General features: G+C 28.7%; 1 protein-coding gene across 1 annotated transcript in view; it reads right to left on the minus strand.

Annotated features, from left to right (window-relative positions):
* Window positions 1-12,679: 12,679 nt before the first annotated feature.
* The window catches only part of LOC107436461 (uncharacterized), a 34,588-nt gene continuing 29,889 nt past the window's right edge, over window positions 12,680-17,378 (minus strand). The window contains exons 5-6 of the mRNA XM_087166221.1: window positions 14,879-15,093; window positions 12,680-13,346 (exon numbers count right to left, since the gene is read on the minus strand). Of these exons, the coding sequence (XP_087022347.1) occupies window positions 13,155-13,346; window positions 14,879-15,093 (407 nt within the window). The 3' untranslated portion in view covers window positions 12,680-13,154. The remainder of the gene's footprint in view (window positions 13,347-14,878; window positions 15,094-17,378) is intronic.

Below are 17,378 nucleotides of genomic sequence, written 5' to 3' on the forward strand. Positions count from 1 at the left end.
TATTTATTATTTTTTTTAGAAAAAAAGAGTATTTTGATCTCTGGAGAAAAAAAAAAGCTCTTTATTTTTGAAAGAAGTTTTTTGAAAAATTTTTGCGTTCTTAGACTATTACTAAACGACATCGAACTGTAAAACAACATGAAAATTTGTTAATTTATCATTTTCATTGTGAAATAAATCCAATCTGATTCTGAGTAACAAAAAAGAACTAAAAGAAGTTATACATAAAAAATGCAAAAAAACTTTTAAAAAAAGAAAAAGAAAAAAAATATGTTATTTTTTTAGAAAAAAAAATATTTCCAAAAAGGAAAAGATTTTTCTATTTTTGAAATAATTTTTTTTGACAAAAAAAGGTCTTTAATTTATAAAAAAATGGCAATCTATTCAAAAATAAGCATTCAAGTAGTTATTAATTTTAATTTTTGGAAGCTAAAAAATATAGTCACATCAAATTTAAAAAAAATAACCATTTTTTTTACATTGTATAACTTTGATATAGCACATTTCTTATTTCATTCCATGAAAAGGAAATGAAATTTAGTACTTTCACTAAATAATCCTGACTTTCTTCAATATGAATTCGTCATGAATAGTTGATTGATTCTTTTGAATAAATCCCAATAACAATCTAAAAATCTTTCAATTGTAATGCTAATTTTTTTAAAATTTCCCAAAAATATTTAATTGAATGAAAATTAAATAAAATAACTATTTTAGTTATCAGTTCTAAAATTTTAAAATGCAGTACAATAACTTATGAACGAGAAATATATTTGCTATTGTTATTTAAATATTGAATAACAAGCACGAAAAAAACAATAAATAACATGTACGTTTCAATTTCTAATTTTAATTCTTATCTTAAGATTTGCGATCTCAAAAAAATATTCGTTTGAATCAAAATTAATAACACGTTCTAGTTTTATGTTTAATGTTCTAAATTTAATGATCTCATTTGAAATTTAATGATCTCATTTGAAATTTAATGCTCTAATTTTAAGTTCTCTTAAGGTTTTAAAATGCAGTATAATAGCTTTTGAACAAGAAATATATCAGCGTTCGTAATTTAACTATTGAATAACAGGCAAGAATAGGAAACAATAAATAACGCGTACAGTATTGAAAATCAATAAACCTGAATTAAAATTGATTTTTTGTTGTTCCACTTAAGAGTCTGATTTATATCACTACATTAACAAGGTAATATTTCTATTTGCTTTTTCAATAAACCGCTGACAAGTGAAATTGGAAGAGGAGGAATTGATCTTTAACGTAATAATTTATTCAAAATATTAATTTATCACAAGCTGGGGGGACTTGTGAATGCATCTTAATGTCCTTAGATATTCCTTATGTACGATACGATTTCAATTTTTTTTAATGCTAAATTAAATTAGGAAGAAGCAGCTTTAATAATTATGTCAGAAACTCTATTAAAGTTGGATTATTTATAGATAATTTTTGTTATTAGTTGAATAATTAATAATATGACTTCAAACACTATCAGGGCCCGAGGTAAGCATTCACCACCTCGCCAAATGCAATAAAATCGTAAATTTGGCGAAAATAATAGCGTTTTGGGCGATTGATTTTTTCCACTAAAAAGAAATATATATATATTTAACTCGATCCTCAAAATTACGTCAAAATGAATTTTTCTTACCAAATCAGTATTTTGTTATTCGATCACAGTAATTTTCGTTAGATGCTCCGCTTAACCGATTAGACAGCACCGGGTCCAAGGAATAAAAACCTGAAACAAACGACCATAAAATAGTTTTAAAAATATTTTATGAAAAAAAAATTTATCATAAAATATTTTTAAACTTTGAGTTTAGCGATGACTTTCGAAAATTGGCGAATACTTTTGATATTTGGCGAATTTACTGGCTAATAATTTAAAATCCTTAGCGCGGATCCTGCACTAACAAGGGAAACTAGGGAAGTGTGACTCGCCAATTTTGAAATAAATTAGTGGGATGTATGCTTTATGAGAAATAATTTTCGGGGGCAACATTCGTTTCGGCTCATAGAAGGCCCTCTGAGAGATAAAAAATAATTCAATATATTGAAAAATCGGTATTTTATTACTTCAATGCAAGACGATTAGTTATTGTAATTGTCTCATTATCCAATTAATTTGCAATTAATTGGATAATTAATTAACTTGCTAATTAATAAATTATTCAGAAAATTAATTAATTAATAAATATATATTATTAATTATTAATTAATTGTTAATTAATAATTTATTAATTAATTGATTTGCAATTACATACTCCAATTAATTTGGAAAGTTTTTAAAAAGAAATTTAAAAAAATTTGATGTCAATTTTTTTTTAAATTAACCTAACAGGTTTTTCTGAAAGACTATAGATATATAAAATTTTCAAAATCAATTTTGACAATAAATATGCATCATATAGTACGTGAAAGTGCCAAAAAATTAATTGGAGTAAGAGACAATTACAATAACTAATAGTCTGCATTGAAGTAATAAAATACCGATTTTTCCATATATTAAATTATTTTTATCTCTCACAAGACCTTCTATGGGCCAAAACTAATGTTGCCCCCTAAAATTATTCCTCATAAGGCATACATCCCACTAGTTTATTTCAAATTCCCTAGTTTCCCTTGTAAGTAATAGAAATCAGGAATAAGAAACTATTAAAATAATTCATTGTAATCAATAAAATTGACGGTCTTCGGGCATTATATTGATCAACCACACATTCACATATTTTAGGAGAATGATTTTGGTGTATATCACCACGACTTCCCTTTTCTCAAAAAAAAATTTCTGTTTTTTGTGCTGTTATTAAAAGGAAATTCCGTAAACTTGAAACGCCATTATGCAGAAACTATACAATGGATTAATATGATTAAAATATTCAGCTTCAAGAAAAATTTATCTTCTTATTAACCAAAGCAATTCAGTTTCAGTTATTTTCCATAAGTATTTCACATTAGTTAGAAGTACAAGTTTTAATGAAAAACTTAATGCTGCTATTTGAAGATGTATCATATCATTTTAAGCTATGTATGTTTGGTAACTAAGTCTCCACTTTTCTTCAGCATTAACATTCAGCATCTCATTGAATATTTTTGGCATAATGTTTTCGGTCATACTCAAAACGAGGTTTTTTTTCTTTCGTTCGAGTTTATTTATGTTAATCACGCCTATTACCTCTAAAAGCCTTAAAAATGTAAATAAATAAATAAAAAAAGACTTTTTAGTTAAGGTGATGTAATTGGAATATTTCCAGGGCTAATTGGACAATTTTAGTAGTTGTTACGGTAAACCATTGCATAATTTCGTCATTTTTTATTACAATGAATTTAGATTTGGAGCAATAAATTTTTATTTAGTTAAACCTTTCGGAAGCGACCACTCTCTGTTCCACAAAACGAACTGATTCCACTCCCAGTCGCGATTCAAATTCCGCACTCGGTTCGCATTGACCATAGTGCGACGCAAAATATCGTCAGCGGTAGGCGAATCATGAGTCAGAGTCTCCTTGCCGTAGGCCTAACCGTGAGAGGTTCTCGGATTTTAAAAACAGAAGAGGGTTAGTCCATCAAAAAATCCTTCATGAAGGCAAATTTCTCCCAATGATCAAGGAATTTCCTTGTCTTCTGGATTGGGCTCAGAATTACAAGGCTATAGAGTTAAGTGTTGGTAGTCGTAAACTCAAAAATTGGGTTGACTGTTCAACGACAGTTATAAAATAATTAATTCAGAATTTCCTCCCAATCTTCCGCAGAGTCAGTTGCCTTCTGTTTTAATTGGTGCTTCTTGTAAAATGATCTCCTCCAGGCGATGATGAATTCTAACTTTGATGGTTTAAATTGATAGGTTGTGGTAAGAGGGCATTTAATTTTTCAGAACATTGATATGGAATGTCAAGTTGAGGAAAAGGAGAATTTTCAGAACTTTCTTCTGTTTGCTTTTAATCAAGGTTCTAAGGCTGCAAAAGCTGTTCGTGACATTTGTGGTGTGCAAGGAGATGCCATATCTGAAGGATGGAAATTTTGACCTCAAAGACGCACCTAGCACTTTTGCAGAATAAAACACTTGTTTGATAAATATAATTCACCATATGTAATAGAAATAGCACGGAAATATGAAGGAGATAATCATAGTTTATGTCTCATAAACTATGATTAGGCTAAAACAGTAAAAGTTTGCAGATTAAAATTTTATCTATAAACCTATTTTTTTAATTGTTCTTCTAATTATTTTATTATAAAATAAATTCGGATTTTTGCAATTACGTTAATGGGTAAATGCAATTATTTGTATGTTTCATCGTGATCAAATATTTGTTTAGAAACCAAAATCTGTTTCTGAATGATTTATAACATATCAAAAAATATGCATAAATTTACGTACTTAGCTGACATATTTTTGGAATTAAATGAATTAAAACTGCCATTACAAGACACAAGATAAATAATTTCAGATAAAGTAGTTTAAAGGTTTTCATCCCCTCCAAAAGTTTTTCATCATAAATTTAACGTGACATGAATATATAATAAAACATCTAAAACAACTTCAATTAACTTTTAATGCTGATGTGAATTTAGAGGTCTCTCTAACTTTTACTGATAAAATTCATTACTTGTTTTACGATAGTTTTTTAAAACGCTTTTTATTTCAAGGATTACTCTTTTCTTTTTCTTTCACTTAATTCTTCAATTAATTTTTGTATTTTGATTATTTGATTTTTGATAGTATTATAATGTAATAAATTTTGTCACTATTTCAATAATTAAAAAAAAAGCTTAGAATTTTTATTGCATTTTTCTATCTGCGAATTTAGCTAAAAGGTAAAAGATCTATACCTGAAACTCTGAACATTGAATCAAACTTTTTGTTTTATCAGACAGACATTATCACTTTGAGAGTTTTTTTTTTTTTCAAAACATTAAGTATCGAATTATTTGATAATTATTTTCCTCTGTCATAATTCTATCCCATAACTATCACAATTTGATTCGTGTAAAGATGGTTAACGATTATGTTTGCATTATTTTTTATGAATTATTGGGTGTTCTTTAAAGACCAAACTTAATGTGTATTTTAAAAATTCTCGCAATAAAAAAAACCAAAAAGTATACTAATTTGGGGTTGAAAATTCATGTTTTGACGAAGAAAAACAAAAAAAACACTATCTAAATCTTACAAATCACAATGCGTGAATACAAATATAATTAATTACAAAACAGGTTTAATTGGAGGTTGAAATTTGCAGGAATTTCCAGGGCCTGATTACCGAAAAGGCACAGGAAGCAAGTGCTTCCCCTGTGAAATTCTACGGGGGGCCCCCAAATGACTGAAATTAAGGGCCCGATTTCGTACTTTTTGCAACAACAAAAAAATAATAATAAAAGAAATAAGATTGGAGGAAAATTTTATATAGGGTTGTAGCTGTTGTGAAGTTTATTTCAATACGTGGGCTTTCATGTTTTGACGACAATGAAACCTTTGGTTCATTACAAAATGGTAATTTTTTGGGCATAATTGAACTGTTAAGTTCCTTCGATACGTTTTTAGCTGATCACATAAGAAACACTGGAAATAAAGGTAGTGTCAACTATCTGTCTTCAACAACTGTGACAGAGTTTATCAACATCATGTCTAATAGCGTTTTGCAAGAAGCTGAGGTTAAAGAAGCGATGAAATATTTTGGCCTGATTGTTGATTCAACTCCTGATATTTCCCATGTTGATCAACTAGCCATAGTTTTGCGATACGCTGATAAAGATGCTGAACCTGTGGAACGGTTTTTAAAATTTGTAACCATCCATGGCCATAGCACTCAGCAACTACAAAAAGTAATTACAGATTTTCTTGAAAACATGCAGATTGAATTGAAGTATTGCAGAGGACAATGATTTGATAATGCCAGTAATATGTCAGGAAAGTATTCTGGACTTCAAGCACGTTTTTAAGAATGAATTTCCTTTAATGGATTATGTCGCATGCTCCGCTCACTCGCTGAATTTTGTGGGAACAAGTGCTGCAGAATGCTGCCATCATGCTGTGTCATTCTTTGGACTGGTTCAAAATTTATGTGCTAGCTACTCCCTCATGTTTTTGTTACTATAAAGTACGTAAAGAAGAGTCCAACATGATTGCATAAGATCTCTGTTTTCTTTTCTAAGATTCTAATAGTTTTCACATGGTTCTTGTCTCTTTAAAATGTATTGTTTATGGGCTAAAAATATCAAAAGCTTCTTTTGCTCAAGTTAGGGGGCCCCAAAATCCTATTATGCTTCCCCTATTTTCAGAGGTTAATCGGGCCCTGGGAATTTCTAATAATCGTCTTTCAACTCCTCTTTTTTTTCCTCACGCAATCAAACCTGTCTTGTTGTTTATTCTATGATTGGTCTATGATTGGACAGATTTCATTCTCATTCTTTTTTCTTTCCTCGTTCATTAATCTGTTAATTCACTTTTTATTTACATTTTTCACGAGGATATTAAAAATACATATTAAGGGTGTCTTTTCAAAACACACTGCAGTGTGCAACATAAACAATGCATGTTCCATCAAACTTAATTGATTTCTTACATGTTGCTGCCGATTACTTAACCCTTTGGCGCAGAATTTTTATTAAGCAAATTTTTCACATTTTTTTTTTAGTTATTTTGCATTAATGTAGGTTAAAATACTATATTTAACATTTTAATAATTTATAGCTATGAAATAAGCATGAAACACACCGGTGTCTTTTTCTGCATTAAAGCTAAAATCTGCCATACACGGCTCACTCTATAACAATAATTTTTCAATATTGCACTTATTTTCATTAATTCAGATCTAAGAGAAATAGTTATTCATCATTGAATTTTTTTTAAATTCAGAAAATCAATTATTTATAAATATTAATGGAAAAAAGTTCAAAATACTTTTTTCTTATTTTATATTTTAGTTCAAACATAATTCCGATAATTTAATATGCATTTTAGTAACCCTTAGACTGTTTTTTATGATTAAAAAATACCAATATACATTTTTGTTCGTGATTAGAAAGCTGGTCGATGCGATTCTACACCCGGCTCGCACCAATCACAGTGCTGACGTAAAATACCCTCAGTGGTAGACGGATCAACGATTAGAGTCCCCTTGCCGTCAGGCTAACGGTGGGAGGTTTTCGTGGTCTTCCTCTCCATGAAACACAAATGAGGAAATAGTTCCATTAAAAAGTCCTCCACGAAGGCAAAATTCCGTCCTATCCTTGATTCAGGAGTTCCCTTGTCTTCTAGATTAGGCTCAAAATTACAAGGCTACGGAATTGAACCTCGGTAATAGTAGACTTAAAATTGGGTCGGCTGTTTCAACGACAGTCATAAAATAATCTAGCGGTGAAATTTCTTACAGTGTATACATAAAATTTGCATCAAGACTTGGACAAAAACTGTGCCCTTGTGAAGTGGACATAAATAGTTCTGCTCCAGACATAAATTGGTTTCCAGGAAAGTTTATTGCTTTGTACGCCTACGTACAATGCAATATTGACCACTTTCTTCTTCAGGAAACCGTGGTTTGTAAGAAATCAGCTCACATTTGTTTCAATCTAAAAAAATCAGATTCTCCAACTCTTAAAGAGGCATTTTTCTCAAATTATTAGTCTCAAAGAGACATCCTACTATTATTCATAATTTTTATTAAAATTATTCTATCAAAAGAAAAATTCAAAAATAATATAATTTTTAAGTCGTTATCCTTTTAACTACGTGAACAAATATATTATTAAAAGGAAAGAAAAAATCAGATAAGATATCAGAAGTAACAATATTTATTTCGAAATTTTTTCTACAACGATAAAGAAATGACAATTTTACGGAGATAAACTTATTCTAAAATCTGTAACATTAAGTGTCAGAATATTTTAGTACAAAGTTCAATACATTAATAGTAAAGTGTTGTGCGAGTAAACACATATTTATCATACACATACAAACCATAACATGATTGCAATATTTAACAGTCGAAACAAATAAAATAAGTAAAAGTGCAAACATATAATACACTGTTAGAAAATTTGGAGCGTATTGAACTATATAATCGTTCGTATATGCTACAATTTAAACCATGGTAAACCACATTTTCATACAAATTAATTCTACTTAAATTTGATCACACGATTCTACTGTTTAACGTTAACGGAAACGTAATTCAATTTAATACCTCGTTAAGATTGTAGCAAACATGCACGATAATATAGTTTAATATATTGATATTATCGTTTTTCTGTGAACCGATAGTTCTGATAGTGTATTTTGCCTGACAAAATTAACATAATTATTGCGATACGGTCAAGTTAAAAATGGACACAAGTGTGAGATACTAAACTAAAATATCGCTTCCTTTGTTTTAATATTACTAACTAACTGTAATAAACTGTAAACAAAGTTTCAAAATTACTCTTGTTTCTAACAAATTCCTCAAAATCATTATTTTTGAGTGATGAATTTCACTGGAAGTTTTTATCTTTTAAGCTGAAAGTTAAATCCAAAACAGCATGTATATTACTAAATGCATAGGGTGAATATTATTTAATAAATGTTAGTTTTTTAAATTTAAGTAACTAATAACAAAAATCAATAAACCGCAGTAAAATGTATCAGCATATTTTTGAAGATCTGCTTTGCGAATACATAATATTTTGCTTTCACAGACTGCATCGAAATAAGTAAAATATATTGGATATTATCAAAAGTATGCATAAGCTAAATCAAGAAGATATGGTTTCTCTTAGGACAAAATAAACATCGTTTCGATATTTGAAAATGCAAAAATAGTACATAGCTACCAAAACAAGGACGTAATATCTTACGTAACAAACAAATAAAATACAAAAATTATATAATCAATAAAATTTATATAAAAGGTTTTACAGAAAGAACGAAAAAAAAATTTTTCCATTTAAATTTAGGCAAACAATTTTTGAAAAAAAAATGACGTCTTTCATTTTGCTTAAAGAAATTCTGATATCGAAAACAGTTAAGCATTTATATAAAATAAAAATATAGGGATTTTCTAATTTGTTGGTTCTGGTTGGTAAAAAAAACTAACGATACTTGTTTTTGCTTTATACAATATATATAGATGATCTATCTTTAAAGATATTGATAAAGATGGCATTGGATTGGTTTTGAAAACAAAAACAGTTCTTATTAGAGATTAGTGAGTGTTTTTATGTGGTTTATGTCATTTTTAAAATTAAAAAAATATGAGGTCCCACACCATCTACTGCCATTAATTCTACTCTATAATGATCTCTATAATAACTATAATTTATGTCAATATTACAATAATCAATCTATTATTTAATAAGCTTAAAAAAATTCTATAAATTAAAAATTAATTCTTAGACTGATATGCATATTAGTATTCTAAATTTTCTAATTAGTTGTAATTTACGATTATAATAAATAAAGGATTTGCTTCGACAAAAAAGTTATAATTTAATTTTTTAACGTGATTTTTTTTCAATCGAAAAATATATATTAGATGCTTGTAATCACCCAGGGCTAAAGAGAATACAAGGGCTAGTTCACTCCGCTCTTAGAGCTGAAGCTACGATTTCCCTCCTCATGACGTCACTGTGTCTACAGATCTCGGAGATCGCAAGCAAAGATATTATAACTCTGCATCTTTCTCTTGTAAAAATAAGTTAGACTTTTTCTGGTTATTAGTCTTCAAACTTCACGTAATTAACACATTATTTCCGTTCATAGACATAGTTAAAAAAAACTTTCTTGGTTATTATATTAAAAAAATACCATTTTAAACTTATAAAAGTGTTTTGCTAGTTGGTGAAAATGACACGATAAATACTTTATTTTAAAAAGTTCAGTTTTAACTTTAACTATTAAGAAAAATGAAGGCATATATCGACACTTTTTTTATCTACATATTCTTTTATAAAGATAAGTTAAGTTAAATTTAGAATCCCTGCTTTTAAAATATGTCGTTAATAGCAATTTGTTCATACTTAATCATTAAGAAACATCAACCTTAAACGCCAATTACTGAAACAAAATAATAATTTAGGTTCATAATGACATCAGAAATTTTACAATTGTTTATAGACATTTAAATTTACGATGATATAATATATAGATATTTAAATTGAAGAGAATATAATTTTTAAAAAAAAATCATAAATACTTAGAATAACTTTATTAAAAAATATGTTATGAAATTAGGAGAATTTCAACTATATACTATATATTTTATTTATACTTTTTACTTACATTTTAATTTTCTTTGACTTTATCTATTTTTTAATTCTTTTCACCTGCCTTTCTTTATGAAGTAGCGAGGCGGTTTCTATTTAGATAATGAATTTTTATAAAAGTTCTTTACGACAGAATAAACGTATTGCGGCTTTATATTAACTGTGTCATTTCGGAATCCATTCTTTACATAGTTGTTCATTTACTTTACGGAACACGCGAAAAATTATACTTTTTCCTTTTGTTTTTATATCAGAACTTTTGCAAGTTGCAATCGCGCAAACTGGCATTTCGATAACAGTTTTAAATTCTTGTAAATTCACTGCAAAAACTGAGGAAAGTCATTATAGAAAATAACAAATGTCTTAGAATATCTCGCAAAAAGAAATGATCCAATATTAGTTAGAGCTAGTAAGGCCAAACGCTCCGTTCTTGAAGTAAAAGTGCGAGCTTTGCGCCAAAGTGACGTCACTAGAGTGACGTCGGAGGATCGGCGCGGCAAGAGATACTTCAAAGGAGTGAACTAGCCCTTCTATTCTCTTTAGCCCTGGTAATCACCACCTCTAATAAATAATTTAAAATAATCGTAAAAAATGAAGCCAGAAACAGTATACAAATTAAGAGTCGCACATAAATATTTAAGCAATAAAAAACAATAATAAAGAATTCTATCGAATTGTAAGAATTCAAATAATTCTTAAAGAATTAAAATTATTTTAATTCTTAGAATTATTTGAATTCTTAGACTGAGCTGATTCAAAAAACATTTATTGGATGTTTTTAATCACCATTTATAATAAATAATTTGGAATCGTTATAAAAAAAATAAGAAGGCAAAAAATTACACTCATTCGAAGTCATACATATATGTTTAAGCAAGAAAAAACAAAAAAACACTACTGATATCAGTCGAACTATTAAAGGAAATCTTAGATTAAACAGATCAAAATCAGTTTGAGAGCACGATAAAATTTAAAGATATTTCTAATAATCACATCAACTGTTCTGTTTCCTGCAGCAAACCAACAGGATTCGATGTTTCAGTTTCACCTTACTTAATAGTAGTTTGCTAGATTTCAAAAATTATTACGTTCTCCCTACGCTTGCATTTTAATTTGTAACCCCTATTATGTATGCATTTCTTATTTCATTACGGATTAGTTGTCTAAAAATATAAGTTGAGGGTGGTGATTATGGAACATCGTGCTTTCTAACAGAACTTTTCGTTATCATCGTTATTCATTGAATGATTTTGTATAAGTGATGAAATTGTTAATTGAATATACATTGCCCGGTTTTCATATACTGAAGTTTCTTTTATGGTTAAAAGCTATTGCCAAATTTTCCTACACTGATTTATTTTAATGTTAAAGACCATTGCTCAGATGATAATGTGTATAGTAGCTATTAGGCTTTAGATATTAGGATTCAGACTATAACTGACCTGACTTAGTTAGACCCAGTTTTACTCGGTTAAAAGTGTAACCATTGGAGGTTTCAGGAGCTATAACCAGTAAGGATTGATTATCTCCAACTTTAACTGCATAAATCTACTTTTAGCTTTAATTATTCTTTTAACCCTAACATATGCACCAAATTAAGACATTGTAAATAAAAGTTTTATGATACATTAAGCAAGCAGTAAAAAAATTTCCGAAGTGTTGGCTGTGAAAATAAAAAGTGTTGTTTTCGTGGATTTGAAAAAATTTTTTAAAGTATTCTAGTGCTCTAAAAGTTTAAAGTATTCTTGTTTAAAGTATCCCTAAATCAAGTAGACAAAATTATCACAAACAAGCAACTATTAGATAAAATTATAGATTTTTATACACGCCTTTCCAAGTTATTTCATTATCAGGTATTTTTACATAGGTTATTTTATATGTTATACATTTTATACAAAATTTAAGTTTCTGTCCTGTCTTCTGAAATGGCGAAAACTTGAAAAGCCTAAGTCTATTAACGTGATACAAATTAAATTAATTAAATTCTTTTCCTATAAACGGGAGTTAAGGGAATAAAGGAGATATCTATCCACTCCTAAAGTTGTAAAATAATATATACTTTTCCGGAAAGACATAAATTTATCGACAGATAAACCGATTTATTTTTTTTCATTCAACTTTTATTTCGATTTATTAAAATTCTTAAAACTGATCATTTTGTTTAAATCAAAATTAGGTAGCTTAATTTTGCATTTTGCAAAAAAATTAGCTTTCACTACGACCCTGCTCATCAGAAATCTTGACTAGGTCATTGCAGTTTCCGGTCTAATTACTATTACCTAACACACTGTAAAAAATGTTTATTCAGATTTAACAAAACTTTCTTCGTTTGAATGAAATATTTCGTCCTTCTAGCTTCAATCGTCTAGTCTTTATTCTGTTTCGTCATTCCAGTTAACAATGCACTGCGATGAGGTTCCGAGTTGAGGAAACATTTTCGTCAGGTATTTGAAAGTCACAAATCACATGATTTCGTGACAAAATGATTCTCAAAATTAACAAAACACTCAAGAAACGCTGAATCGTCAAAATGAAAGTTTTGTTTCTGAGAATGCATACCATATTATGACATTTTAACATGATATATGAAAATACGAGTTTAAAATAATCAAGCGTGTAATCAACAAGAAATCTATACCATTAAGAAATAAATTTTATAAAATTGACTGTTAATAATGATTCGAGAAATTTTTCAAAAAATTTTAGAAATAGTAATTATTTTTATAATTCTTCGAAATTTGAGATTTTGTTGTTATCCACACATACTATACATTATGAAAGTTAATAGCTGTATCTATAAAAGAAATACCAAAAGTGTAAAGTGAGAAAAGTGCCAAAGGATAGTAAAAAGAATTCTATTGATGTACGAAAAGATTTTTTTTTAACAACGACTGATCTTAACGACAAGAGCAGCTTTCCACACTCATGTTTGGGTAGCTTTTGAGAATGACATTCCTGTTCTCATCATAGTACATGAGAGAAACAGAACTCAGAGATTGAGGAACGCAGCATAAACCTGGTACACCTTTCTTCAATCCCATAGAGTAGATTAAACTTTGAATCGTGGCATGGTTGGATGACTGTACATTCTGGAAAGGATGGTAAATATTAGGCTTGAAAAAAATAATCAGTTGACAAAAGAATCCTCTCTACAAGTATACAAAATCTACAAAAGAACCCTGTACAAATCTACTCTATAAAAATAAGACACTATATATTGATTCCAATTAAATATTCCATTGTTAAAAAAATAATGCAAACAAGAAAAATTATACCATTTGTATGAAATAATTCCCATTTTCTTCCACCATAAAACGAATACTATTAACTATAACGAAATATATTCTTCTATAAAACTGATAATGTCCTCTACAAAACAGATACCTTTCGCGATAAAATAGATATCATTCACTGTAAACATAGAGCGGATCAGTTGGCCAAAGACGTGACTTACCTTGATGTCGAACTTTTGATATCGGTCCCGTTGCTATACTGGAAACATACTGCTTGGAAAAAAAAACTGCATTGAACTGTAACATTGAATTCTTATATTCACCAAATCAGTGTAAGCTAGAAGATTTTTTTTCCAGCTATTTTAGAGCGGTTAAAGTGTAGGAAGTTTTTTACTGAGTTTAAATTAACTCAGATTCTTACGGGACAAATTTTAACAACTATTTGTTCAGGTTTAATTTAGTAAATTGTAATTTTTGTTCCTACTGTCAGGATTTTGACAATGTAAAACACTTTATGTTTTATTGTAATTTTCATTCAAGTCGAAGACAGAGCTTAAAAAAGCAGCTGAGACACCCAGGTAATTCTTGGCTACTTCTTTTGTCCCTCTTCTTAAATGCACTGAAAACCTAAATATTTTACGCGATTTTGTTTGCAACTTAAACTATTAATTTTGGCTTGTTTCTTTTTAATTTACAATTGCACTTCGTCCACTTACATCTGTAAACCACGTGTTATACTTTGTGGAGTATTAGGGGCTGTATAATAAGTTTAAATAAAAAAATGACTATGAGCAGATACTATTCACCCTAAAAAAGGTACTCACCACTATATGTCAGATAATTTCTACTATAAAATGAGTAGTATCCCCATGAAATGGATACTACCCACTACAAAACGAGATATTATAAAACAGACACTTTCAACTTTAATATTTCCACATTTTCCATTATAAAACAAATGCTGTCTATCATGAAATAAAATATTTTTACTATTTAACAGATAATTTTAATTGCATACACATTTCAACTAAAAAAGAATTTTTTTTTCCTACTACACAAATAGGTATTTTTCACCCTATGAATTCTCTTAACTATAAAATGTACGCTTTCCACAACAAATGTATTTTTTTCCATTATAAAACAAATAAATTCAAAAAACCCAAACGGATACGGTCAACTATAAAATATGAGCTTTCTAATACAAGTTGGAACTGTCCAGGAAAAAAAATGAATATTTTCCATTTCAAACGAATACTATCCACTGCATTTGGTCGAACAGATACATTTATGTCCAATAAAATTACGAAAAGATTACTGGCTCTAGGTAAGTTAGCGTATAAGGTAAGTAAGGTGTCTTTAAAAAAGTTTGTGAAATTCTCAATGCTTACTTTCTTTAGGGGATGAGAACAAACACCAGAACAATATGAAGCATCGAACGTCTTGGGAGAAATGATCCAGTCGCCCCAACCTATTTCTGCAAAATTTACGACCAACTTCCGTTTTTGGCATGAATCTTGATCAAATGTACTCTCATCATCAAGATAATCATCTTCATCATCTCCTTCGTAGTCGGGATTATTTCTCGTCTCCTTTTTGAACCAATCTACAAAATGAAAAATTACCAAGAATTTAACTCAAAATTTAAATTTCGATACCTATAAGAGAAAAAATAATGATGAAGCATCCAATTCCTCTTGAGATTTGCAATACCGGTACGCATTTTAAAAACTTTATTGGCAACAAACTTGCAAAAATAAGCGTTAGCTGGAAATGTTGCCTTGGACTATGTCCTAAATGTTGCCTTCAAAATGCTGCCTGCTCCAATTTCAAAATCATATCACAATTTCAAAAAAATGTTACATCATTTCGTTTGATTCTCTTAAATCACTTCGTTTGGGCGAAACAAAATCGGGGTTGATAACTATTTACTCCTTATTCAATTATTTTCAATCCCACAGTTCATTTGTTAATCAACAATTCATTAATTTTTTGTGAACAAAAAAAATTCAATTGTAAATAAGTTACAATAGTTCGGTTATAGCAGATACTGAAACGCTAACAGCAAATGCAAAGTAAATAACTAATACTATTTGTGTGTTAAACAATTAACAAATATAAAGCTTGAAAATTATTAAATTTTAAAAATAGGGAATGAAATAAAAATGAATAAAATGAAAAATTTAAACTGAATTGATAGTTCTGTAAATTTTTTGTCTATTTCAACGACTGAAAAGTCATTCCTATTCATCAAATCACAAGTTCAGAGTAACGAGAGTAGTGATATCAATCGAGAAAAAATTTCTTTCTACCATTTAATACCGACCAGAAAGCTTAATATACAAATTTACTTCGATTTGCAGTTTTCAAAATACATATTTTCAAACTTATTTCACTGGATTCGATTATTTTTTTTAACTCTTCCAATTATCCCTGTTCAAAGTTATTTAATAGTAAAAATTTGAAAACAGTTTTATTTGACACAAATTTGAATGAATGGCTTTATATCAATAAAAATATTAAGAAAATTAAGTTGCTAATTAGTTTAATTTAAAACTGTGTTTTCATTTATAAATATTTATCTTGTTACTCTAATTGCCCTATAAAATTTTAGAATTGCTGTTAAGTTCGTGAGATTTAATAACTAAACACTGTGAAGCAAAAGAAGCAAGTGACTTGAAAATTAAAATCAATTTCATGTAAATATCTTCGTTTCGTGAATATTAGGGTTTCTTAGTAACAGTTATTAATAGCTGTTAAATTAAATTTTATACAGCTTTAACCACCCTCTTCTATCCTGAGAATGATAATAGTGCAAAATTTTAATGCAAAGAAAGACCACCGTTTTTTCTTAAAACTATAAACTAAAAATCAAATCTAAAATTTTTAAATTTGGAAAGTTACTCCATTGCCGCATAGTTTGTGCTCATTAAATTTGTAAAAATTCAAAATTATTTATTGATTATAACAATTTTCATTAAGTTGACAAAATCTCGCAAGGCTGAAAGCTTTTTAAATGTGGATGATTTAACCGAGAATTTTTTTTTTATCAAAAGAGTTTCAAAACTCAGTATTAAAACCTTTGTTGATGCTTCTGTCTGAAAAATTAAAAAATCCTTAAAACTTAAAATCCAGAACTTGGAAAATGGTAACAATGCGATAATCTAACTGAAAAAGTCTTCAAAGTTTTCTAATATGCATGATAGTTTTAAGCTTATTAAAATCAGCCCATATGAAGCCTCATTAAGAAATGACCTTTAACTAAACCTATCACCGAAACGAAAACTAGTATCCAAACAAATAAATCAATTATTCAGTCAGACTGAATCTGCTTAGTTCTGTTGAATTAAACCTTTGAAATAGCTATTAAATAAGCCTTCACTTTGCAAACTGCCAGAAACATATCAAGCGAATTGAATAGCGAATAATTTATGATATTTTCTAACTAACTGGCAAGTTTGTGAGCTCGCTGCAATTAGCCTGAAAGTTGTCAGACATATTAGAAAATATTTTTTCTACAATTATCCTAGCAAGGTTCAATTAATCATTTTCTTGCAGTGTACCATTTGTACCATTACACGTGGTTCACATGTTGTACCAGCCGTAAGCAAAAGGTTAGCTTAACATTTTAAGGTGTACGCTGAAAAAAATTCTGCATCAAATTGCGATAAAGTTCCCACACTTAAGGTGCATCATCCATAAAATCATTTTAATCGTAAAATATTATACCAAAATTTTTACAGTAATAATTATTTAATTAGAGCAATTAAGTGATTTTACGGCAATTAGTGTTGTAAAAATTAAGGTTAATAATTTTTTCTTTTTATCCGTAACATATGCCGGTAAAAATGCATTTTTATAGTAAAAAGCACCGACACCCTGAGTGCCGGT

This window comes from Parasteatoda tepidariorum, chromosome 6, assembly GCF_982258835.1.
Source record: "Parasteatoda tepidariorum strain Cologne lab strain chromosome 6, Ptep-v5.0, whole genome shotgun sequence".
NCBI classification, from domain to species: domain Eukaryota; kingdom Metazoa; phylum Arthropoda; class Arachnida; order Araneae; family Theridiidae; genus Parasteatoda; species Parasteatoda tepidariorum.